Consider the following 24,507-nt stretch of genomic DNA (forward strand, 5'->3'; position numbering starts at 1 on the left):
TATGTTCCCTGAGCCCTTAAAAAAAATTCTACCTAGTTGATGGTGATATCCCCAATTTTTATTGATATGCAGCAGGTTTTACGGGCATAGGATTAGCAGTTGGAATGGTGGTGGGGTCCTGATCCCAGGAAGTCAGTTTGTGAACATGATCTTGGACAAAACAGTTACAGAGTTCTGCCCTATTTTTATGCTGACCAAGTAATTCAGGAGTTTGATCTTAGCCAGAAGTTATTAGGAGGGCTGCTGGTGACTTCTTTGGTGAAGAAGGGTTTAATTTTTTTTTTTAAGATTTTATTTATTTATTTGACAGACAGAGATCACAGGTAGGCAGAGAGGCAAGCAGAGAGAGAGGAGGAAGCAGGCTCCTCGCTGAGCAGAGAGCCTGATGCGGGGCTCGATCCCAGGACCCTGGGATCATGACCTGAGCCGAAGGCAGAGGCTTTAACCCACTGAGACACCCAGGCGCCCCAAGAAGGGTTTAGTTTTGTAAGATTTCCACCTCATATACATGCAAACTTAAATTTTTGAAATGAAATAAATCTTTTTTAGATGTTACAGTATGAAATTAGTAATACATATTCATTGTAGAGAATTAGAAAATACAAATAAGGAGGAAAAAAACGATTACCTGTGATCCTTCGCTCAGCACTGTCGATTATAAAATACTCTTTTCAGTCATTTCATTTAGTCAAGTAAAATAGCTTAATAAAGTTTAAATTTTTGACTACATGTTGAAGTAAGAGTATTTTAGATGTATTGGTTAAAATAAATATTACTAAAATTAATTTCACCTGTTTCTTTTTACCTTTTTAATGCAGCTATTGGGTCACGTTATATTTGTATTGGACAACATGTCCTAGAATCTCTTCTAGCTTTGATCATTCTGAGTCTTTTTTAAAAAAAATATTTATTTATTTTAGAGAGAGAGTGAGTGTGTGAGAGGGGGGAGGGGCAAATGGAGAGGGAGAGAACCTAAAGCAGACTCCCTGCTGAGCACAGAGCCCGATGCAGGGCTCATCTCAGGCCCCAGAGATCATGACCTGAGTTGAAATCAGGAGTCGGATGCTTAATTGACTGAGTCACCTAGGTACCCCTTGACCATTTTGAGTCTTAATGAAGCTTTGCTGTCTATATTTTTAGCTCTGTCATAATTATTTTAGACCAGTGTGGTTCAGTATAACTTTTTGTATTGATGAATATGTTTGATAATCTGCCCAATATGGTAACTTTAGCTACATGTGGCTACTGAGCTTTTGAAATGTAGCTAGTATGATAAGGTTGTTCCTCCATGTTTTGAATTAATTTAAATGTAAATAGCATGTGTACTGGACAGCACAGTTCTATACTTTATCAGAAATAAAATTTCCTTATAAACCTTGACTGATTTTTCTCTTTTCTAGTTGTGTTGGTGTTGAAGAGGAAAAGGCTGCTGACATTGACCTCTACCACTGCCCCAACTGTGAAGTCTTACATGGGCCCTCCATTAGTAAGTAGATCTTGGGATTTCCAAGAGAAGATGGTCCAGAGGTGAGACAAAGCAAAAGAAGCTTGGAAGGGAGATTGCCTTTGCCTGAATACTTGGGAAATAGCAAAAGCCTGTTTAGGCCCCTCGGCTAGTAGCTGCCCCACTGAGAGGGCAGAAGTACAGAGCTTTATCTCCCTAGGGACTTCCTCAGAGAAACCACCAGCTTCACCAGGAGCTTTCCCTGAGTTTGTGAGGGCCTCCTTGACTCCAGGTGTTCCAAGAAGTTGTTAGATTGGAAGAGAAGCAGGATCTGCTGAATCCTTTGCTCCTGGAACCATAGCGCATGGCCATTCTGACTCACAGTCTCATGTCTTTTTCTGGCTTAGTGAAAAAACGCCGTGTATCTTCTAAAGGACATGATACACACAAGGGGAAGCCAGTGAAGACTGGAAGCCCTACGTTCATTCGAGAGCTCCGGAGTAGGACCTTTGACAGGTGAGGGTTGGTGAATGCCAGGGCTCTGGGAGTCTAGGATCCATCTCTTCCCAACTTTCCCACTGGCTGTCCTGTTAGGTGCCTCCCTCATTTGGGAATGTCTTTAGGGTTCTATGTGTTCCCTTTGGGGATGGATCTTCTGTTTTAGTCATTTTTTAAAAGATTTTATTTATTTATTTGAGAGAGATAGGAGAGAGCACAAACAGGGGGACCAGCAGAGAGAGAGGGAGAAGCTGGCTTCCTGCTGAGCAGGCAGCCTGACAATGGGGTTCCATCTCAGGACTCTGGGATCATGACCTGAGCCAAAGGCAGAGCTTAACCAACTGAGCCACCCAGGCCCCCCTGTTTTAGTCCTTTTCTAAGAAACATTGTTAGAGTTTCATTTAACATGCAGAGTATGTTAACATCTGCTCGTAAAAACCTTTGGTAGATTGGGAATCAGTTTTTACCTTTCAGGAGAGGATATTTATATGCACCCAAGGAATGCTTCAACTAGGAGTCTAAAAATCAGAAAGTTTAATTCTCTCATTGTAGAGAAAAGGAAACTTTTTAAAAATTAAAAAAATGTTTGAGTGGTCATACATTTCTTTTAAATCAAAAAAATATTTTTCCCCGTTTAATCTGTTTTGTTTTTAATTTAAAAAAATTTTTATTTCAAAATTAAACTCTGTGCCCAACATGAAGATTGAACTCATGACCCAGAGATCAAGAGTGTCATGTTCTACTGACTGAGCCAGCCAGGTGGCTTTTTTTTCCCTTTAAAAAATATTAATGGGCTTATTAAAAATAAATTACTTGAATAGAAGTAATGAGTTAGAAAAAGTAATGAATAAAGCACTGTCTTTTGCTAGGTTTTTAATTTGCACAACCATTTTCAGCTTTCCTGTAATTGAAATGTTATTTAGGATTATGTGTTCCTTCAACTTAATATTCTTTGTTTTGTTTGTTCAGAGGCAGTGAGTCTCCTTTCTCCTCCCTTAGATCTTCTCCAGTCAACCAGTGTCTTGTGCATTCATTAAGAAATAGTTTTTTTTAATATAAATGTGTGTGTGTGTGTGTGTCCTGCTTTTCTGAAAAAGCATTAATACACTCTGTTTTCTGCATCTTGCTTTTTTTAAAACCAAAATTACATATCTTGGCAATTAATCCATAATAGCATATGCAGATGTTTTTCATTCTTTTTCATGAACATTTAGTATTCTGTTGTATGGTTATATAATTTATTTAACCATATTGAACATTTAAATTGATTCTAGTATTTTGCTATTAGAAAAAAGTGTTGCAGTGTATGCAGTGAATGTCTTTGTACTTAAGTTTTTGTATATGTGGATGAGTATATGTGTGGATTTACTACCTAAAAATGAAATTGCTAGACCAAAGAATATGTGCCTTAAAAATGTTTATAAATGGGGGCACCTGGGTGGCTCAGTGGGTTAAACCTCTGCTTGTGGCTCAGGTCATGATATCAGGGTCTTGGGATCGAGTCCCGCACTGGGCTCTCTGCTGAGCAGAGAGCCTGCCTCCCCCTCTCTCTGCCTGCCTCTCTGCCTACTTGTGATCTCTCTCTCTGTCAAATAAATAAATAAATAAAATCTTAAAAAATGTTTATAAATGTTGCTAAATTGTTTCCAAAGTGATGATACCATATATATTTTTTATTAACCTATAATGTATTATTTGCTTCAGGAGTACAAGTCTATGAATCATTAGGCTTATACATTTCACAGCACTCCCCTAGCATATACCCTCCCCAATGTCCCTAACCCAGCCATCCTATCTCTACTCCCCCACCCCCCAGAAACCCTCAGTTTGTTTCATGAGATTTAGAGTCCCTTATGGTTTATCTCCCATCTGATCCCATCTTGTTTCGTTTTTCCCTTCCCTACCCCCTACAACCCCCCGCCATGCCTCTCAAATTCCTTATAGCAGAGAGATCATATGATAATTGTCTTTCTCGGATTGACTTATTTTGCTCAGCATACTACCCTCTAGTTCCATCCATGTCACTGCAAATGGCAAGATTTCGTTTGTTTTGATGGTTGCATAGTATTCCACTATATATATATACATATATATATGTATATGCATATATATATATATATGCACACACACACACCACATCTTCTTTATCCATTCATCTGTTGATGGACATCTAGGTTCTTATCCATTCATCTGTTGATGGACATCTAGGTTCTTTCCATAGTCTGGCTATTGTGGACATTGCTGCTATAAATATTCAGGTGCACAGAAGGTACATATATTTTTGTGCTTTTATAAGTCATCTTTATTTCTTTTTCTGGTTACTGCCTGCTTATGTCATTTGACAATTTTTCTATTGGGTTACTGCCCATTTTTACTGATTTATAATAGCTTTTCTTGCACAAAATTTTATTTAAGCATGTATTTATTGTTGAGGTATAATTAACATAGAGTCTTTTATTAGTTTTTCAACTATACGGTATAAATGATCAATTCTATGCATTACTCAATGATCATCATGATCCACATGAATGAAATCCTGTGGTATTTGTTTTTCTCTGGCTTGTTTCATTTAGTATTATGTCCTCTAGAACCATCCATGTTGCAGATGACAAGATCTCATTCTTTTTTATGGTTGAGTAATATTCCATTGTATGTGTATATGTACACCCACATCTTTATCCATTCATCTATGAATGGACATTTAGGTTGCTTCTCTGTATTAGCTATTGTAAATAATACTACAGTAAACAATGAGGTTATTAGACCCTAGACCTGTCAGAATGGCTAGAATAAAAAAGATAAGAAATAGCAAGTGTTGGAGAGGATGTGCAGAAAAAGGAACCCTGTGGTACAGCCACTGTGGAAAATTATAGAAATGTCCTATAATCCAGTAATTCTGCTACTTAGTATTTACCCAAAGAAGAGAAAAACACTCAAGATACATGCACCCCTAAGTTTCCTTGTAGGAAATTTTAATTTTTATGTAGTTAAATTTATTTATTGCTATTTTTTAATTACTACTGGGCCTTGTCTCTCCCATGTTTTTCTACTACTCTGTGACCATGTTTTTCAGTTTAATCTTAGATCCATTTAGAATTATGTAAAGAGTGAGATACACATTGAGCTTAATATTTTTCCAGATGTTTGTTCCAATGCAACTTGGCCAAATAGTCTATCTCCAGCATGATTTCTAGTTTTCTAGTTAACTAAGTATATGTATTGAGAAGGTGCTTGTAAAAATCAAAAACAATTTTAATTTTATTTTAATTCTAATATAGTTAACATACAGTGTTATATTAGTTTCAGGTATACAATATAGAGTGATTCAACAATTCTATACATTACTCAGTGCTCATCATGATAAGTGTAGTCTTAATTTTTATCACCTATTTCACCTATCCCCCCACCTACTTCCCTTCTGGTAACCATCAGTTTGCTCTTTATAGTTAAGAGTCTGTTTTTTGGTTTGTCTCTTTATTTTTTCTTTGTTTTGTTTCTTAAATTCTACATATGAGTGAAATCATATGGTATTTGTCTTTCTCTGACTCATTTATTTGCTTATCACTATACTTTGTAGTTCCATCCATGTCATTGCAAATGGTGAGATTTCATTCCTTTTTATGGCTGAATAATACACATTGTGTATGTGTATTTGTGTGTATGTGCATATGTACACCACATCTTCTTTATTCATTTATCTATTATTAACTATTGAACACTTGGGCTGTTTCCATTATTTGGCTATTGTAAATATTACTGCAATAAACATAGAGCTGCATATATCCTTTTGAATTAGGGTTTTCGTATTCTTTGGGTAAATACCCAGTAGTGTGACTACTGGATCTTATGACAGTTTTATTTTATTTTTTGAGGCATCTCCATGCTGTTTTCCACAGTGGCTGTCCCAGTTTGCATTCGTACCAACAGTGCATGAGAGTTCCTGTTTGTCCACATTATCGCCAACACTTGTTTCTTGTTTTTGATTTTAGCCTTTCTGATAAGTGTAAGGTGATTGCTCACTGTAGTTTGGATTTGCATTTCCCTGGTGATGAATGATGTTGAACATCTTTTCATGTGTCTGTTGGCTATCTCTGTGTCTTCTTTGAAGAAGTGTCTGTTCATGTCTTCTGACCATTTTTTAATTGTATCACTTGTGTTTTTTTTTTTTGTGTTGAGTTGTGTAAGTTCTTTATATGTTTTGGATACTAACCCTTTATTGGATATGTCATCCAAAAATCAGTCTTTTCTCTTTATTTGCCAGTGTTTTAAATGAATGATGCTGCTCTGGGTTAGAGTGAATTAGCTAAATTTGCAGATACATCTTTACTTTCTGGACAGGCTGTTGGCTGATTTCTTTTTTTGGCATTCAGAGAAGAGTACCCTATTGACAATATATCCTAAGTTTAGCTCCTCACCTCTTCCAATGACCAGGCTTCTTGCCTAGGATAGGTCATTTCTTCCCTGGCAAATGAGGTGTATGACATTAGCTTCTACCCCACATTAAGGTCCACTAAGGAAGGCCCCACTCTTTGGGTTAATAGCAGCATCAAGTGAGGCCTTCTGTGGCAGAGCCTCTGGGGCTCAGGCTTTCTCTCATGTGGCCCACAGCTCAGATGAAGTGATTCTGAAGCCCACTGGAAGTCAGCTGACCGTGGAATTCCTGGAAGAGAATAGCTTCAGTGTGCCCATCCTAGTCTTGAAGAAGGATGGATTGGGGATGACACTGCCCTCTCCATCATTCACTGTGAGGGATGTGGAACACTATGTTGGTAAGCATCATGGATCCTCTTAACTGTGACATTGTTTATTCTCATCAAGTCCCATGACCCTTCCCCTCCAGTCTTCTTTTACATTTCTTTTCTAGCCATCTTGGGAATCTGAGGCAAAGGGATTTACCCAGAGTCATTCTTTGGTAAAACTAGAACCAAAATCCTGCTTTTCTTTTCCTTTTCCTCCTTGTAGGCCACAAACACCCAGGCTGAGCCCCATTTTTTTTTTTTAACCTGGAGAATTCCAGGTATCATGGTGGTCTCTTTTCTGTTGAGACGAGAAAGCCTTTGACTTTTGACCTCATGTGCCAGTTGTCTCCTGGCCATGACTTTTTGGGGATAGCAAGAGAAGTGAAGAAATAGGGCCCAGGCACATGGATTGTACTGTAAGTGATGCTGTATGTCAGGCTGTTCTGTTGCTGTAGCAAACCTGGACCCAGCATGTAGATCTAAGGAGAGTGTGAGGGATTTCTACCCCTACCTCTAAAACATGCACACACAAATGCAGTGTGTCTGAGGTGAGAAGTTTTGCGTGCCAGTCCATTGTAGGGACAGGTGAGGAGGGGAGGGAGGCTTCCCTGGTCCAAGGCCACTTGGTACAGAACCCATCTCTTTATTCCAGGTTCTGACAAAGAGATTGATGTGATTGATGTGACCCGCCAGGCCGACTGCAAGATGAAGCTCGGTGATTTTGTGAAATATTATTACAGTGGAAAGAGAGAGAAAGTCCTCAATGTCATTAGTTTGGAATTCTCTGATACCAGGTAGGAAGGGCAGGGGTAAGTAAAAAACAAACAAAGTCCTTGGAACTTGTGATATACTGAGAATAAGTGTTCCTTTCCCTTCCTCTTGGTAGTTTCTTCCTTTGGGATGATGAGCTGGTTTATACTTTCTAGGGTAGATGATCACATTATAACAACCAAATTGTGTTTCTCTTCTAAAGTTTCTAGCGTTAGATAAGAGTATGCAGTAACTATTTTAGTTAATTTTTGTCTCCTTCAAGAGCTAGAGCAGCTTTCTTAGACCTTGTTTTTGGTATTTTGATTGTGGCATGGTCACTGTTTAACTCTCAGGATAGGCCCTCTGTCCCTGGAAATAGATTTACTGAATTAACCCCAAGTAGTTTCTCTAAGGATAAGGTTTCTTAGATTTAAAAGAAAAAAAAAGCTGATAACCTTTAAATGATTCTATGTGGACTCATGCACTCAGTAGATATATGGTGTAGTCTTCTCTGTGCTCAGAACTGTGGGAGTTCCCAAAGTATTATATAACATATCCATTTGTACTTAGAAAGCTTACTGTCTGATTACTTTTTTTTCAAGATTTTATTTATTTATTTATTTGACAGGATCACAAGTAGGCAGAGAGGCAGGCAGAGAGAGAGAAGGAAGCAGGCTCCCTGCTGAGCAGAGAGCCCAATGCGGGGCTCAATCCCAGGACCCTGAGATCATGACCTGAGCTGGAAGGCAGAGGCTTTAACCCACTGAGCCACAGGAAGTTGCAAAAAAACACACAGGGAGGTCCTGTGTATTCTTCAGCCAGTTTCTATCAATGGCAACATCTTACATAACTATAGTACAATATTAAAACCCTTGCTGTTGGTTTTAACATACAAATTTAAAAACCTGAGGATTTAAAAAAAACTATGGTTGTTTATACCTCACTTCATCTTGAAAGACTATTTGAAGTGGCTTACAGAGATACATAGGGAAAAAATGGAAAAATTGGAACAAAAGGAAAATAAAGGGTAAATAGGATGCATCTGGAGGGTAATCTGCACACAAAATATGTGTATGAGTGTCTGGATAGTTGGTAGAGAAGGACTGTAGAGTTTTCAGTAAATTTCCTGAAGGTCAGGACAAGGAAGGAAGTACAGTATTATAAGGTTTGTGGTTTTTACATAAGACAAAACAACCAGGTATTTGGGAGAGGTACTTCTTTACCTGAAACTGAGCCTTTGAGAAGTTTCTCTAATGGTTCCTCATAAAGACCCTATGAGATGGGGACAGTACAAAAACTGTTATTGACCAAGTACCAAGTGGGTCCAGGTTGGGAGAGTTATGAGCATTTAGTGGAGGAAATTATCTCCTTTAACTGGGGGATGCTGTGGAGCTAGGACTTAGGACTTCTGGAGCTGAGTGGAATGAGGATGCTGACCAGACTTACAGGAATAAGTGAGCTAGGTGCCCTTAGGGATTCTGCAGAAAGAACTTTTTTGTCTTACGTGACTCTCACTGGGATGGGGAACATTTTATTCAGGCTTTAACCTTTAATTCCCAATCAGCTGACATCTGCTTTCCATCCCTTCCTTGCTAGGCTTTCTAACCTTGTGGAGACTCCCAAGATTGTTCGGAAGCTGTCGTGGGTGGAGAACTTGTGGCCAGAGGAGTGTATATTTGAGAGGCCCAATGTGCAGAAGTATTGCCTCATGAGTGTGCGGGATAGCTATACAGACTTTCACATTGACTTTGGTGGCACCTCGGTCTGGTACCATGTGCTCAAGGTAGGAACGAATGTGACTTCTAGAGGCAGCCTAGCCTTGAACCTCCCTCTTTGTGTCAGGTGGTAGCACAAAATAGGCCGCTAAGGTCTACCCATCTCCCAGATTGTTTGGTGACATCTCCATATAACTGCTCTCTTGGGGTTGGGCACTTAGTGGATATGCCATATAAACTGTGTCTACAGTTTTGATGCTTAACATTTTTTTTTTATCCGAAAGAAGTTATTGCCTTTATTTTTTAACCTTCTTTTTTGTTAATTTAAATTTTTTTATTTTTATAAACATATAATATATTTTTATCCCCAGGGGTACAGGTCTGTGAATCGCCAGGTTTACCCACTAAACAGCACTCACCATAGCACATACCCTGCCCGATGTCCATAACCCCACCCCCCTTCTCCCAACCCTGCTCCCCCAAGCAACCCTCAGTTTGTTTTGTGAGATTAAGAGTCACTTATGGCTTGTCCCCGCCCAATCCCATCTTGTTTCATTTATTCTTCTACCCCCTTAACCCCTAATGTTGCATCTCTACTTCCTCACATCAGGGAGATCATATGATAGTCCTTCTCCAATTGACTTATTTCGTTAAGCATGATACCCTCCAGTTCCATCCACGTTGTCGCAAATGGCAAGATTTCATTTCTTTTGATGGCTGCATAGTATTCCATTGTGTATATATACCACATCTTCTTTATCCATTCATCTGTTGATGGACATCTAGGTTCTTTCCATAGTTTGGCTATTGTGGACATTGCTGCTATAAACCCTCCTACACTGTTGGTTGGAATGCAAGCTGGTACAATCACTCTGGAAAACAGCATGGAGGTTCCTCAAAATGTTGAAAATAGAACTGCCCTATGACCCAGCAATTGCACTACTGGGTATTTACCCTAAAGATACAAATGTAGTGATCCAAAGGGGCATGTGCACCCAAATGTTTATAGCAGCAATGCTTAACATTTTTTTAATAACCTAAGGTTTTCTCTGACTGTTAATCTTAATTGAACCAATCCATACTCCTATGACTGTGTATGGAAATGTCCATATTTACTGTAGAAATTCTTGGTAACATGAGAAACTTCCCCTCCCCCTTACTATCTTTATTGAGATATAATTTATACACCATAAATTTAGTCTATTCCAGGTGTATAGTTTGCTGAGTTTTGACAGTCATATGTAGACACATAACTGCCATTACCGTCAGATAGAGCATATATAACAGGTCTTTATTTTATAAAAGATTTTATTTATTTATTTGACAGAGAGAGATCACAAGTAGGCAGAGACACAGGCAGAGAGAGAGAGAGGAGGAGGAAGCAGGCTCCCTGCTGAGAGCCTGATATGGGGCTCGATCCCAGGACCCTAAGATCATGACCTGAGCCAAAGGTAGAGGCTTTAACCCACTGAGCCACCCAGGCACCCCTATAACAAGTCTTTTTTAATGTCAATGTTCCTATGGGTAGTTTCCTATTTAGTGGTTGTAAAATTTTTGTAATTAGCATATGGATTGTTAGTGACTATGAAGGACTTTTGAGGTCTGGAAAATAATTTTGATTCTTCCACCATCATGCTATTTAATTTTCTTAACAGAAATGCCAAGGAAAGAGTCAAAAACTTGGATGTGGCTATTGTCCAAATGATTGTGAATCCTAAACTAGTTGTTTCTACTGGCTTAGCATGAAATTGGAGAATGTAGATCACTGTTACTCAAATGTTAGGTTTAACTTTTTTCTTTTATTTATTTGAGAGAGAGAGAGCAAGCACAAGTGGGAGGGGCAGAGGAAGAGGGAGAGAGAATCTCAAGCAGACTTCTGTGCTGAGCATGGAGCCTGATGTGGGGCTTGGTCTCATGACCATGAGTGTCATTACCTGAGCCAAAACCAAGAGTTGGACGCTTAACTGACTGTGCCACCCAGGTGCCCCTCTTTTATTTTAAAATAATTTTTATAGAAATACATATATATTTTATATATAAAATAGTTTTCATAGAAAAATTGCAGAGTGGTAGGAAGAATTTCTGTGTGCCCTTCACTTAGATTTCCTAATGTTACCATTTCATTATATTCTTCCTCTGAAGTAAACATAATAAATAATAAAATAGTTCCCTCTATATATTTTTTTCTGAAACATTTGAGAATAGTTACAGACATGGTTTCTCTTTATCTTGTAATCAGTGTGTATTTCTTGAAAATAAGAGCATTCTCTTTTATATAACCACAGTATAGTTACAAAATCAGGAAATTAATGTTGATATATGTATAATACTATTATCTACTCTACTGATCTGATTCAAATTTTTCCAATTTTACAGTAGATAATTTCTAGTGTTGTTGCTTTTCTACACTGGAATTTATTATCATGAAACACCAGTTAAACTAATCAAGTGTCAGTTGGGGATGTTTTTGTACTAGTGGGCTTTTGTTTCTTTTCTGCCAAATAATCTATCTGGTGATTGTCCAGGCAGAACATAATTAGGAAATAAAATGTTTTTCCAACAGATAATCGCCTAACATATAATCTTCTAGAAGTCCTTTGGCAATTACTGAACTTTTAAACATTTATTAGCTTTGATTGCAGGTGTGAGAAGGAACACTCTTTGTAAATGGCATTTAAAGGCAAATTCAGTTTTCTTTTCATCAGTAATGTGGCCTTAAATTCTCTTAGGGCTACTAGTATTGATCTACTCATCTATAGAGGCCATTTCTCATTTGGCCTGGTTGCATCTAAAATAGGATCTTTTGGTGTACATTTGTCCTAAGCCGAACAATTTTGTTTGAGATGCCCTTTCCAAGTCGTTTTGTCAATCTTATAGAAGCTTAAAAATACAGAGTTCAAAAGGACCTTTTAAAGTTTTTCAAATCCACGTGAAAATGATTCTTGGATGGGTTTGGAAAAGAATTCTGTCATGTTACATGGTCTTGGAGCATGAGAAAGAGAATATCCTTTCGGAGATCCTGTGGAATATTTTTCTGGAAAACCTGATATTTTTGGCACTTCAACCTCTTTTTGTTTCAGGGTGAGAAGATCTTCTACCTGATCCGCCCAACAAATGCCAACCTGACTCTCTTTGAGTGCTGGAGCAGCTCCTCTAACCAGAACGAGATGTTCTTTGGGGACCAGGTGGACAAGTGCTATAAGTGTTCCGTGAAGCAAGGACAGACACTTTTCATTCCTACAGGTCTTCCGTGGGCCCCTCTGGGAGGGTTTCAGAAGGGCGAGAAGTGGAAGGGCAGTTGTGGCACCAGAGTCAGCCCCTTTCCATGATGTATTGATCTGATTATGTGGGATATCCCTCTCATATCAACTGGTAACTCAGACTGGACCACAGGAAAATTCACATGATGGCCAGTGGGCATCATGGTCACTTCATGAAGCTGCAAATGGGAAAGTCTAGGAAGAGGTTGATGGACTCCCTTGCACTAGACTGATGTCAGCTTGGTGGACAGAGAGAGAATAGGTCTTTCCACCCCATGACTCTAGGGATAGTGACTGGAGGCTGGCATTGCAGTCTATAAATCGGAATGACTTGGGTCATATATATTTCAAAACAATATATGCCTAGGCTTCACCCCTTGAATTATGAATTTGTAGGTCTGGGGTGGGATCTAAGTTTTTGTTTTGAAAAAGTGCCCCCGGTTGTCTCAATTTGGGGAAGTTGACATTTTTACCATGTTGAGTCTTCCATGAACCCAGTATGTCTTTCCATTTATTTAGATTTTCCTTGATTTATTAATTTTCATTCTTTGCTTTCAGAATTAATGTTTAATTTTCTCAAAACTTTGGTAGAATTCTCTAGTGCAGTCACATGGATCTGGAGATTTTTTTTTTAGGAAGTTTTTATTTTTTTATTTTTATTTTATTTTTTTTTAAGATTTTATTTATTTATTTGACAGGCAGAGATTACAAGTAGGCTGAGAGGCAGGCAGAGAGAGAGAAGGAGGAAGCAGGCTCCCCGCTGAGCAGAGAGCCCGATGCGGGGCTCGATCCCAGAACCCTGGGATCATGACCTGAGCCGAAGGCAGAGGCCTTAACCCACTGAGCCACCCAGGCGCCCCAGGAAGTTTTTATTAACATTCAATTTCCTTAAACTTTAGCAGGCTATTCAAATTATCTGTTTCATACTGGGTGAGCTATGATAGTTGTGTTTTCAAGGAATTGGTCCATATTATCTAAGTTGTCAAATTTATGAATGTATACAGTTGTTCATAATATTTCCTTACTATCTTTTTGATGTCTTCCAAGTCTTTAGTGATATCCTCTGCTTCATTCCTGATACTAGTTATTTGTGCCTTCTCTTACTCTGTGTCAGTCTTGATGGAGGTTTGCCAATTTTTCAAACTTTTTAAAGAGCCACTTTCTGTTTCAACAGTTTTTTCTGTTGTCTTTTTATTCAGTTTCATTGATTTCTGCTTTTATCTTTGTTTTTCCTTCCTTCTGCTTGCTGGGGGTATATTTTGCTCCTTTCTCCAGTCTTGAGACAGGAACTTAGATTAGTGATTTCAGATTTCCCTCTTTTCTAGTGTAAGCATTTAGTGCTATAAATTTCCTCCTCAGCACTGATTGAACTGTGTCACATATTTTGATATGTTGTGTTTTCATTTTCATTTAGCTAAATGTATTTTTAGAAAAATTGGGATGTAATTCACACACCATAAAACTTTACCATGTTATGAACACCTTTAAGCATTGGACTCTTGATTTTGGCTCAGGTCATGATCTCAGCGTCATAAGCTCTGAGTTGGGCTCTGTGCTTAGCAGGGAGTCTGCTTAAGATTCTCTCTCCCCTTTCCCTCTGCCCCTCCCTGTTAGCTTTGCCTGTGCTCTCTCTCTCTCTCTCTCTCTCTCTCAAGTTAATAAATCTTTAGGGGTACCTGGGTGGCTCAGTTGAGCATCTTCCTTCAGCTCAGATTGTGATTCCAGGGTTTTGGGATCAGATCCCACATCAGACTTCTTGCTCAGCAGGGAGCCTACTTCTCCCTCTGCCTGATGCTCCCTCTGCTTTTGCTCTCTCTCTTTCTCTCTCTTACAGATAAATAAATACAATCTTTTAAAAGAAATAAATCTTTGGGCACCTGGATGGCTCGGTTGTTAAGGATATGCCTTCAGCTGATCCCAGGCTCCTGGGATTGAGCCCTGCATTGGGCTCCCTGCTCCACGGGAAACCTGCTTCTCCCTCTCCCACTCCCCCTGCTTGTCTCTCTCTCTGTCAAATAAATAAATAATATCTTTTAAAAAATAAATAAATAATAAATAAATAAATCTTTAAAAAAACCTTACCACTGGGTGCCTGGGTGGCTCAGTCAGATAAGTGTCTGCTCAGGTCATGACCCCAGGGTCCTGGGATTGAGCCTCACATCAGGCTCCCTACTCAGTGGGGAGCCTGCTTCTCTGAACTCTATCTGCTGCTCCCATTGCTTGTGTTCTCTCACTCTCTCTCTCTGTCTCTCAAATAAATAAATAAAATCTTAAAAAAAGAAAAAACTTACCATGTTAAAGGGTGCAGTTCAGTTTTGTTTTTTTAGAGAGGGAGAGTGAGAGAAGAAGGGGTTGCAGAGAGAGAATCTGAAGCAGGCCTGGCACAGAGTGTAGAACCCTACACAGGGCTCGATCTCGCAACCCTGAGATCATGACCTGAGCCGAAATCACAAGTCAGACACCTAACCAACTGAGACACCTGGGTGCCTCAGTGCCATTCAGTTTTTTAAACAAGGTTGTATAACCATCACCACTGTCTAATACCAGAAAATTTTCATCACTTCAAAAAGAAATCCTGTGCCCATTAGCAGTTACCCCTCATTCCTTCCACTCCTTCTCCCACCCCTGTCAACCACTTTTGTCCATTCTTTGTATATGGATTTGCCTGTTCTGCATATTTGTCATTCAATATGTGGTCTTTTATACCTGGCTTTTTCACTCAACAAAATATTTTTTTAGCAAAATATTTTTAAGATTCATCCATATTAAAAAAAAAGATTCATCCATGTGTTAGCATTTGTCAGTACTTATTCTTTAAATGGCCGAATAATATTCCACTGTGTGGATATACCACATTTTGTTTATCCTTTCATCATCTTAATAGATATTTGGGTTTTCATTTTTTGAATAGAATATACTGAATAATGCTACTATGAACAATCATGTACAAGTTTTTGTGTTAATGTATATTTTCTTTTCTCTTGGGAACATACCTAAGAAAAGAATTGCTGTTAACTCTTGTGTTTTAACTTCTTCAGGAAATGCCAAATTGTTTCCTAAAGCACCCCCACCATTATAGGGTCTCAATTTTTCCACATCCTCCCCAACACTTGTTCTTTTCTGTCTTTGTGATTATAACCATCCTAGTGCATGTGAAGTGGTAGCTCACTGAGATTTTAATTTGTGTTTCCATAATGACTGTTAATGTTAAACATTTTTTCATGTGCTTATTGGATATTTGTGTATCTTTTTATGGAGGAGTATGAATTCAAAACTGTTACCCAGGTAACAGGGTAACAGGTAATTTGTTTTTTTAATTGTTGAGTTGTAAGAGTTCTTTATATATATTGGTCATTAGACTTTGTCGGATATGTGATATGAAAATATTTTCTCTCTTGTCACTTTGGTGAGAGTGTCCTATGAAGAACGAAAGTCCAGTTTATCTACTTTTTTCTTTATTTGCTTGTGCTTTTGGTGTCATATATAGGAAACCATTGCCTAATTCATAATTTAAGGTCATGAAGATTTACACTTATATTTTCTGCTAAGAGTTTTGTAGTTCTGATTATTACATTAGGTTTTTTATCCATTTCAAGTCAACTTTTGTATATAGTGTGAGGTGAGGGTCCAAATTCATTCTTTTTCGTGTGCTATCCCAGTTGTCCCAGAACCAAAGGCTGTTCTTTCACCTTTGAATTGTCTTGACACTTTTCTCAAAAATCAGTTGACCATAGATGTATTGGTTTTTTTCTGGACTTTGAATTCTGTTCCATTGATCTGTATGTCTATCCTTATATCATACTGTTTCAATTACTCTCTCTCTCTCTAATATAATAAACAATCTTTAAAAAAAAACACTATATGATATGGTTCTCAGTATATGCAGAAAAATTTTTAAGACAAATAAATACATTATAAATGCATTTGTAATAATTTTGAAGTCAGGAAGTATCAGCCCTAGAACTTGGTTTTTCCTTTTCAAGATTATTATGGCTATTCTGGGCTCCTTGAATTTCCATATGAATTTTTAGCTTCTGGTTTGTATAGATATTTAGTAGTTGCTCTAGTTTTAATTTATGTGTATAATAGATAAGATAGATACATCTTATCGTAAGCTACTGGTATTAACATTTTAATTGACATTTTACCAGTTGGAGGGAAGGGTTGAAGCCTTACCTCTGTTCACATCCCTTTGCCCTTCCCATTTATAATATATTTATTTGTCTTAAATATTTCTTCCACATATACTGAGAACCATATCATATAGTATTTTTTTAAAGATTTATTTATTAGAGAGAGAGAAATAGAGATTGCACAAGCGGGGGGGGGGGATCAGACAGAGGGAGAAGCAGGGCCCCAATGAGCAGAGAGCCCAACGTGGGGCTTGATCCCAGGACCCTGGGATCATGACCTGAGCCGAAGGCAGATGCTTGACCAACTGAGCCACCCAGGGATCCCTCATACAGTGTTTTAGTCTTTATTTCAACTGTCAAACATAATTTCTAATATCCAGGTGAAGGAAAGTCTATTGTATTTATCAGTATTTTTACTTTTCTGTTGTTCTTTCTTCCTGGGGTTCCAAGATTCTTATCATTTCCTCTCTGTTTACTGTGTGTGTAAGTGATTTTTGTTGTTGTTGTTGTTGTTGTTTTGTTTTGTTTTATTTTAGTGAGAGAGGGTGTGACAGGTGGGAAAGGAGGAGAGAGAATCTTAAGCAGACTTCCAACACAGAACCTGACATGGGGCTTGATCTCACAATCCTGAGATCACAACTTGAGCTGAAATCAAGAGTCAGATGCTTTGTCAACTGAGCCACTCAGGTATCCCTGTTTAGAATTTAGGGTAGATCTGCTGGCAATAGATTTTCTTGGTTCTCCTTCATCTGTAAATGTCTTGATTTCCCTTTTATTCCTAAAGGATATTTTTGCTGGATATATAATTCTGGGTTCATTGTTCTTACCTTTAAGTACTTGGAAGAATATTGTGCTGCTTCCTTCTGACTTCCATGGTTTCTTATTTATTAATTGATTAATCAATTTATTTATTTATTTATTTTATAAGCATATATTTTTATCCCCAGGGGTACAGGTCTGTGAATCACCAGGTTTACACACTTCACAGCACTCACCAAAGCACATACCCTCCCCAATGTCCATAATCCCACCCCCTTTTCCCAACCCCCCTCCCCCAGCTACCCTCAGTTTGTATTGTGAGATTAAGAGTCACTTATGGTTTGTCTCCCTCCCAATTCCATCTTGTTTCATTGATTCTTCTTCTACCCACTTAAGCCCCCATGTTGCATCACCACTTCCTCATATCAGGGAGATCATATGATAGTTGTCTTTCTCTGCTTAATTATTTCGCTAAGCATGATACGCTCTAATTCCATCCATGTTGTCACAAATGGCAAGATTTCATTTCTTTTTTGATGGCTGCATAGTATTCCATTGTGTATATATACCACATCTTCTTGATTCATTCATCTGTTGAGGGACATCTAGGTTCTTTCCATAGTTTGGCTATTGTGGACATTGCTGCTATAAACATTCAGGTGCACGTGCCCCTTTGGATCACTACGTTTGTATCTTTAGTGTAATTGCTGGGTCATAGAGCAGTTCTATTTTCAACATTTTGACGAACCTCCATGCTGTTTTCCAGAGTGGCAGCACCAGCTGACATTCCCACCAACAGTGTAGGAGGGTTCCCCTTTCTCCGCATCCTCTCCAGCATCTGTCATTTCCTGACTTGTTGATTTTAGCCATTCTGACTGGTGTGAGGTGATATCTCATTGTGGTTTTGATTTGTATTTCCCTGATGCCGAGTGATATGGAGCACTTTTTCATGTGTCTGTTGGCCATCTGGATGTCGTCTTTGCAGAAATGTCTGTTCATGTCCTCTGCCCATTTCTTGATTGGATTATTTGTTCTTTGGGTGTTGAGTTTGCTACGTTCTTTATAGATTCTGGACACTAGTCCTTTATCTGATATGTCGTTTGCAAATATCTTCTCCCATTCTGTCAGTTGTCTTTTGATTTTGTTAACTGTTTCCTTTGCTGTGCAAAAGCTTTTGATCTTGATGAAATCCCAATAGTTCATTTTTTCCCTTGCTTCCCTTGCCTTTGGCGATATTCCTAGGAAGATGTTGCTGCGGCTGAGGTCGAAGAGGTTGCTGCCTGTGTTCTCCTCAAGGATTTTGATGGATTCCTTTCTCACATTGAGGTCCTTCATCCATTTTGAGTCTATTTTCGTGTGTGGTGTAAGGGAATGGTCCAATTTCATTTTTCTGCATGTGGCTGTCCAATTTTCCCAGCACCATTTATTGAAGAGGCTGTCTTTTTTCCATTGGACATTCGTTCCTGCTTTGTCGAAGATTAGTAGACCATTGAGTTGACTGTCTATTTCTGGGCTCTCTATTCTGTTCCATTGATCTATGTGTCTACTTTTGTGCCAGTACCATGCTGTCTTGATGATGACAGCTTTGTAATAGAGCTTGAAGTCCGGAATTGTGATGCCACCAACTTTGGCTTTCTTTTTCAATATCCCTTTGGCTATTCGAGGTCTTTTCTGGTTCCATATAAATTTTAGAATTATTTGTTCCATTTCTTTGAAAAAGATGGATGGTACTTTGATAGGAATTGCATTAAATGTGTAGATTGCTTTAGGTAGCATAGACATTTTCACAATATTATTCTTCCAATCCAGGAGCATGGAACATTTTTCCATTTCTTTGTGTCTTCCTCAATTTCTTTCATGAGTACTTTATAGTTTTCTGAGTATAGATTCTGTGCCTCTTTGATTAGGTTTATTCCTAGGTATGTTATGGTTTTGGGTGCAATTGTAAATGGGATTGACTCCTTAATTTCTCTTTCTTCTGTCTTGTTGTTGGTGTAGAGAAATGCAACTGATTTCTGTGCTTTGATTTTATATCCTGACACTTTACTGAATACCTGTATAAGTTCTAGCAGTTTTGGAGTGGAGTCTTTTGGGTTTTCCACATATAGTATCATATCATCTGCGAAGAGTGATAATTTGACTTCTTCTTTGCCGATTTGGATGCCTTTAATTTCCTTTTGTTGTCTGATTGCTGAGGCTAGGGCCTATAGTACTATGTTAAATAGCAGTGGTGATAATGGACATCCCTGCCGTGTTCCTGACCTTCGCGGACAAGCTTTCAGTTTTTCTCCGTTGAGAATTATATTTGTGGTGGGTTTTTCATAGATGGCTTTGATGATATTGAGGTATGTGCCCTCTATCCCTACACTTTGAAGAGTTTTGATCAGGAAGGGATGCTGTACTTTGTCAAATGCTTTTTCAGCATCTATTGAGAGTATCATATGGTTCTTGTTCTTTCTTTTATTGATGTGTTGTATCACATTGACTGATTTGCGGATGTTGAACCAACCTTGCAGCCCTGGAATAAATCCCACTTGGTCGTGGTGAATAATCCTTTTAATGTACTGTTGAATCCTATTGGCTAGTATTTTGGTGAGAATTTTCGCATCTGTGTTCATCAAGGATATTGGTCTATAGCTCTCTTTTTTGCTGGGATCCTTGTCTGGTTTTGGGATCAAGGTGATGCTGGCCTCATAAAATGAGTTTGGAAGTTTTCCTTCCATTTCCATTTTTTGGAACAGTTTCAGGAGAATAGGAATTAGTTCTTCTTTAAATGTTTGGTAGAATTCCCCCGGGAAGCTGTCTGGCCCTGGGCTTTTGTTTGTTTGGAGATTTTTAATGACTGTTTCAATCTCCTTACTGGTTATGGGTCTGTTCAGGCTTTCTATTTCTCCTGGTTCAGTTGTGGTAGTTTATATGTTTGTAGGAATGCATCCATTTCTTCCAGATTGTCAAATTTGTTGGCGTAGAGTTGCTCATAGTATGTTCTTATAATAGTTTGTATTTCTTGGTGTTAGTTATGATCTCTCCTCTTTCATTCATGATTTTATTTATTTGGGTCCTTTCTCTTTTCTTTTTGATAAGTCTGGCCAGGGGTTTATCAATTTTATTAATTCTTTCAAGGAACCAGCTCCTAGTTTCATTGTTTTGTTCTATTGTTTTTTTGGTTTCTGCTTCATTGATTTCTGCTCTGATCTTTATGATTTCTCTTCTCCTGCTGGGCTTAGGGTTTCTTTCTTGTTCTTTCTCCAGCTCCTTTAGGTGTAGGGTTAGGTTGTGTACCTGAGACCTTTCTTATTTTTTGAGAAAGGTTTGTACTGCTATATATTTTCCTCTCAGGACTGCCCTTTTTGTGTCCCACAGATTTTGAACCTTTGTATTTTCATTATCATTTGTTTCCATGATTTTTTTCAATTCTTCTTTAATTTCCCGGTTGACCCATTCATTCTTTAGAAGGATGCTGTTTAGTCTCCATGTTTTTGGGTTCTTTTCAAACTTCCTTCTGTGGTTGAGTTCTAGCTTTAGAGCATTGTGGTCTGAAAATATGCAGGAAATGATCCTAATCTTTTGATACCGATTGAGTCCTGATTTAGGACCGAGGATGTGATCTATTCTGGAGAATGTTCCATGTGCACTAGAGAAGAATGTGTATTCTGTTGCTTTGGGATGAAATGTTCTGAATATATCTGTGATGTCCATCTGGTCCAGTGTGTCATTTAAGGCCTTTATTTCCTTGCTGATCTTTTGCTTGGATGATCTGTCCATTTCAGTGAGGGGAGTGTTAAAGTCCCCTACTATTATTGTATTATTGTTGATGTGTTTCTTTGATTTTGTTATTAATTGGTTTATATAGTTGGCTGCTCCCACGTTGGGGGCATACATATTTAAAATTGTTAGATCTTCTTGTTGGACAGACCCTTTGAGTATGATATAGTGTCCTTCCTCAGTCTTATTATAGTCTTTGGCTTAAAATCTTATTGATCTGATATAAGGATTGCCACTCCAGCTTTCTTCTGATGTCCATTAGCATGATAAATCCTTTTCCACCCCCTCACTTTAAATCTAAAATGAGTTTCTTGGAGGCAGCATATAGATGGGTTTTGTTTTTTATCCATTCTGATACCCTGTGTCTTTTGACAGGGGCATTTAGCCCATTAACATTCGGGGTAACTATTGAGAGATATGAATTTAGTGCCATTGTATTGCGTGTATGGTGACTGTTACTGTATATGGTCTCTGTTCCTTTTTGATCTACCACTTGTAGGCTCTCTCTTTGCTTAGAGGACCCCTTTCAAGATTTCCTGTAGAGCTGGTTTGGTGTTTGCAAATTCTTTCAGTTGTTGTTTGTCCTGGAAGCTTTTAATCTCTCCTTCTATTTTCAATGATAGCCTAGCTGGATATAGTATTCTTGGCTGCATGTTTTTCTCGTTTAGTGCTCTGAAAATATCATGCCAGCTCTTTCTGGCCTGCCAGGTCTCTGTGGATAAGTCAGCTGCCAATCTAATATTTTTACCATTGTATGTTACAGACTTCTTTTCCCGGGCTGCTTTCAGGATTTTCTCTTTGTCACTGAGACTTGTAAATTTTACTATTAGGTGACGGGGTATGGGCCTATTCTTACTGATTTTGAGGGGCGTTCTCTGAACCTCCTGAATTTTGATGCCTGTTCCCTTTGCTATATTGGGGAAATTCTCCCCAAATATTCTCTCCAGTATACCTTCTGCTCCTCTCTCTCCTTCTTCTTCTTCTGGAATCTCAATTATTCTAATGCTGTTTCATCTTATAGTGTCACTTATCTCTCGAATTCTCCCCTCGTGGTCCAGTAGCTGTTTGTTCCTCTTTTGCTCAGCTTCTTTATTCTCTGTCATTTGGTCTTCTATATCACTAATTCTTTCTTCTGCCTCATTTATCCTAGCAGTGAGAGCCTCCATTTTTGATTGCACCTCATTAATAGCTTTTTTGATTTCAGCTTGGTTAGATTTTAGTTCTTTTATTTCTCCAGAAAGGGCTTTTATATCTCCCGAGAGGGTTTCTCTAATATCTTCCATGCCTTTTTCGAGCCCGGCTAGAACCTTGAGAATTGTCATTCTGAACTCTAGATCTGACATATTACTAATGTCTGTATTGATTAGGTCCCTAGCCTTTGGTACTGCCTCTTGTTCTTTTTTTGCGGTGAATTTTTCGACCTTGTCATTTTGTCCATATAAGAGTATATGAAGGAGCAAGTAAAATACTAAAAGGGTGGCAACAACCCCAGGAAAATATGCTTTAACCAAATCAGAAGAGATCCCAAATCGTGAGAGGGGAGAAAGGGGATAAAAAGAGGTTCAAAAAGGAATAAAGAAAAAAAAGAAACAAAAAAAGAAAAGAAAAGAATTTAAAAAAAATGAAAACGAATAAAGAAAAATATAAAAAAGAAAAAATATATATATTAGATAAACTAGTTAAAAAACGTTAAAAGAGAAAAGAGTAAAAGTTAAAAAAAATTTTAGCCGAAGGCGAGAAAAAAAAATGAAAAATAAAAAAATTAAATTAACTGCAATACTAAAAAAAATCACAGGGAGAAAGCCATGAGTTCCGTGCTTTGCCTTCTCGTCCTCTGGAACTCTGTTGCTCTCCTTGGTATTGAAACCGCACTCGTTGGTAGGCGAACTTGGTCTTGGCGGATTTCTTGTTGATCTTCTGGGGGAGGGGACTGGTGTAGTGATTCTCAAGGGTCTTTGCCCCAGGGGCTGGGCTGAGTAATTCGCTTGGGTTTGCTTTCAGGAGCTTTTGTTCCCTGAACGCTTTCCATAGAGTTCCGGAGGACGGGAATACAAATGGCGGCCTCCTGGTCTCTGGCCCGGAGGAGCCGAGAGCCCGGGGCCCCTCTCCTCAGTGCGCCCTCAGAGAACAGCGCCCAGTTACTCCCGTCTGCCTGACCTCTGGCCGCGCTCCAAGCTCACCGAGCCTGTGGCTGGTTCAAGGTAATCCCGGGCTGTGAGCTTTCTGTCGGCTCTGTCTCTGTAGCCGGCTTTCCCGTTCCAATACCCGCAAGCTCTGCAACACTCAGACACCACCGATCCTTCTGTGACCCTGCGGGATCTGAGGCCACGCTGACCCCGCGTGGGCTTCCTCCCTGGTAGCCTCTGGAGCGATGTCCCTCAGCGGAACAGAGTTTTAAAAGTCCAGATTTTGTGCTCAGTTGCTCCGCTGTTTGCCAGGAGCTGGCCCTTCCCCCCGGGGTCTATCTTCCCGTTGCTTTGGATTCACTTCTCCGTCATTCCTACCTTTCAGAAAGTGGTTGTTTTTCTGTTTCCAGAATTGCTGTTCTTCTTCTGTTCGATCTGCCGATGGATTTGCAGGTGTTTGCAATCTTTAGATAAGCTATCTAGCTGATCTCCTGCTAGTTGAAGTAGTCTCAACCTGCTACTTCTCCGCCATCTTGACTCCAACATCTCCATGGTTTCTGATGAGATTTTGGCTGTCATTCAAATTGTTTTTTCCCTTATATGTGTCATTTCTTGCTATTTGTTATTTCTTTTTTTCTTTAGTTTCTCGCAGTTTGACTATAATGTGTCTTTGCGTGTACTCCTTTGGGTTTACAATAAATGTGTTCATTGAGCTTCCTGAATGTGTAGGTTTATATTTTTTGTCATATTAGTGAAGAAACTTTTAGCTGTTATTTTTGAATGCTTTTTCAGTCCCATACTCTAACTTCTTTTCTTTTGGGTCTCTGAATGCTATATATATTTTTTTGTCGTCCCACAGGTCCCTGAATTTATTTTTTTTGTTTTCTCTCTTTTGTTTATGTGGAGTACTTTCTATTCTGTCTTAAAGTTTTCTGATTCTTTTCTCCATTGTCTTTATTCTTCTATTCTTCTGTTGAGTCCATCTCTTTCATTATTTTTTTCACATACAGTACTTTCCAGTTCTAAAACTTCCATTTGTTTCTTATTTATATCTTCTCTTTTTCTTTTTTTTTTTTTGTTGCAAACATGTTTATAATTGTTTACTGAAGCATTCTTATGATAGCTCCTTTGAAATTGTCAGATGGGGTGCCTGGGTGTCTTAGTTAGTTAAGTAACTGCCTTTGGCTCAGGTCATGATCCCAGGGTCCGGCGATCGAGCTCTAGGTCGGGCTCCCTGCTCAATGGGGAATCTGTCCTTCTCCCTCTCCCTCCCTCCACTAGTACGCTTGCTCATTCTCTCTCAAATAAATAAAATCTT

General features: G+C 38.7%; 1 protein-coding gene across 6 annotated transcripts in view; it reads left to right on the forward strand.

Moving 5' to 3' along the window:
* Positions 1–24,507, forward strand: part of PHF8 (PHD finger protein 8) — a 98,554-nt gene that overhangs the window by 17,749 nt on the left and 56,298 nt on the right. For all 6 annotated transcript variants that reach the window (XM_004780593.3, XM_004780589.3, XM_045072772.1 and 3 more), the window contains exons 3-8: positions 1,401–1,486; positions 1,852–1,960; positions 6,551–6,711; positions 7,334–7,475; positions 9,028–9,214; positions 12,227–12,389. In XM_004780593.3, coding sequence (XP_004780650.1) covers positions 1,401–1,486; positions 1,852–1,960; positions 6,551–6,711; positions 7,334–7,475; positions 9,028–9,214; positions 12,227–12,389 — 848 coding nt within the window. The remainder of the gene's footprint in view (positions 1–1,400; positions 1,487–1,851; positions 1,961–6,550; positions 6,712–7,333; positions 7,476–9,027; positions 9,215–12,226; positions 12,390–24,507) is intronic.

This window comes from Mustela putorius, unplaced genomic scaffold (genome assembly GCF_011764305.1).
Source record: "Mustela putorius furo isolate JIRA1106 unplaced genomic scaffold, ASM1176430v1.1 tig00004068_pilon_pilon_pilon, whole genome shotgun sequence".
In the NCBI taxonomy this organism is placed as follows: Eukaryota; Metazoa; Chordata; class Mammalia; order Carnivora; family Mustelidae; genus Mustela; species Mustela putorius.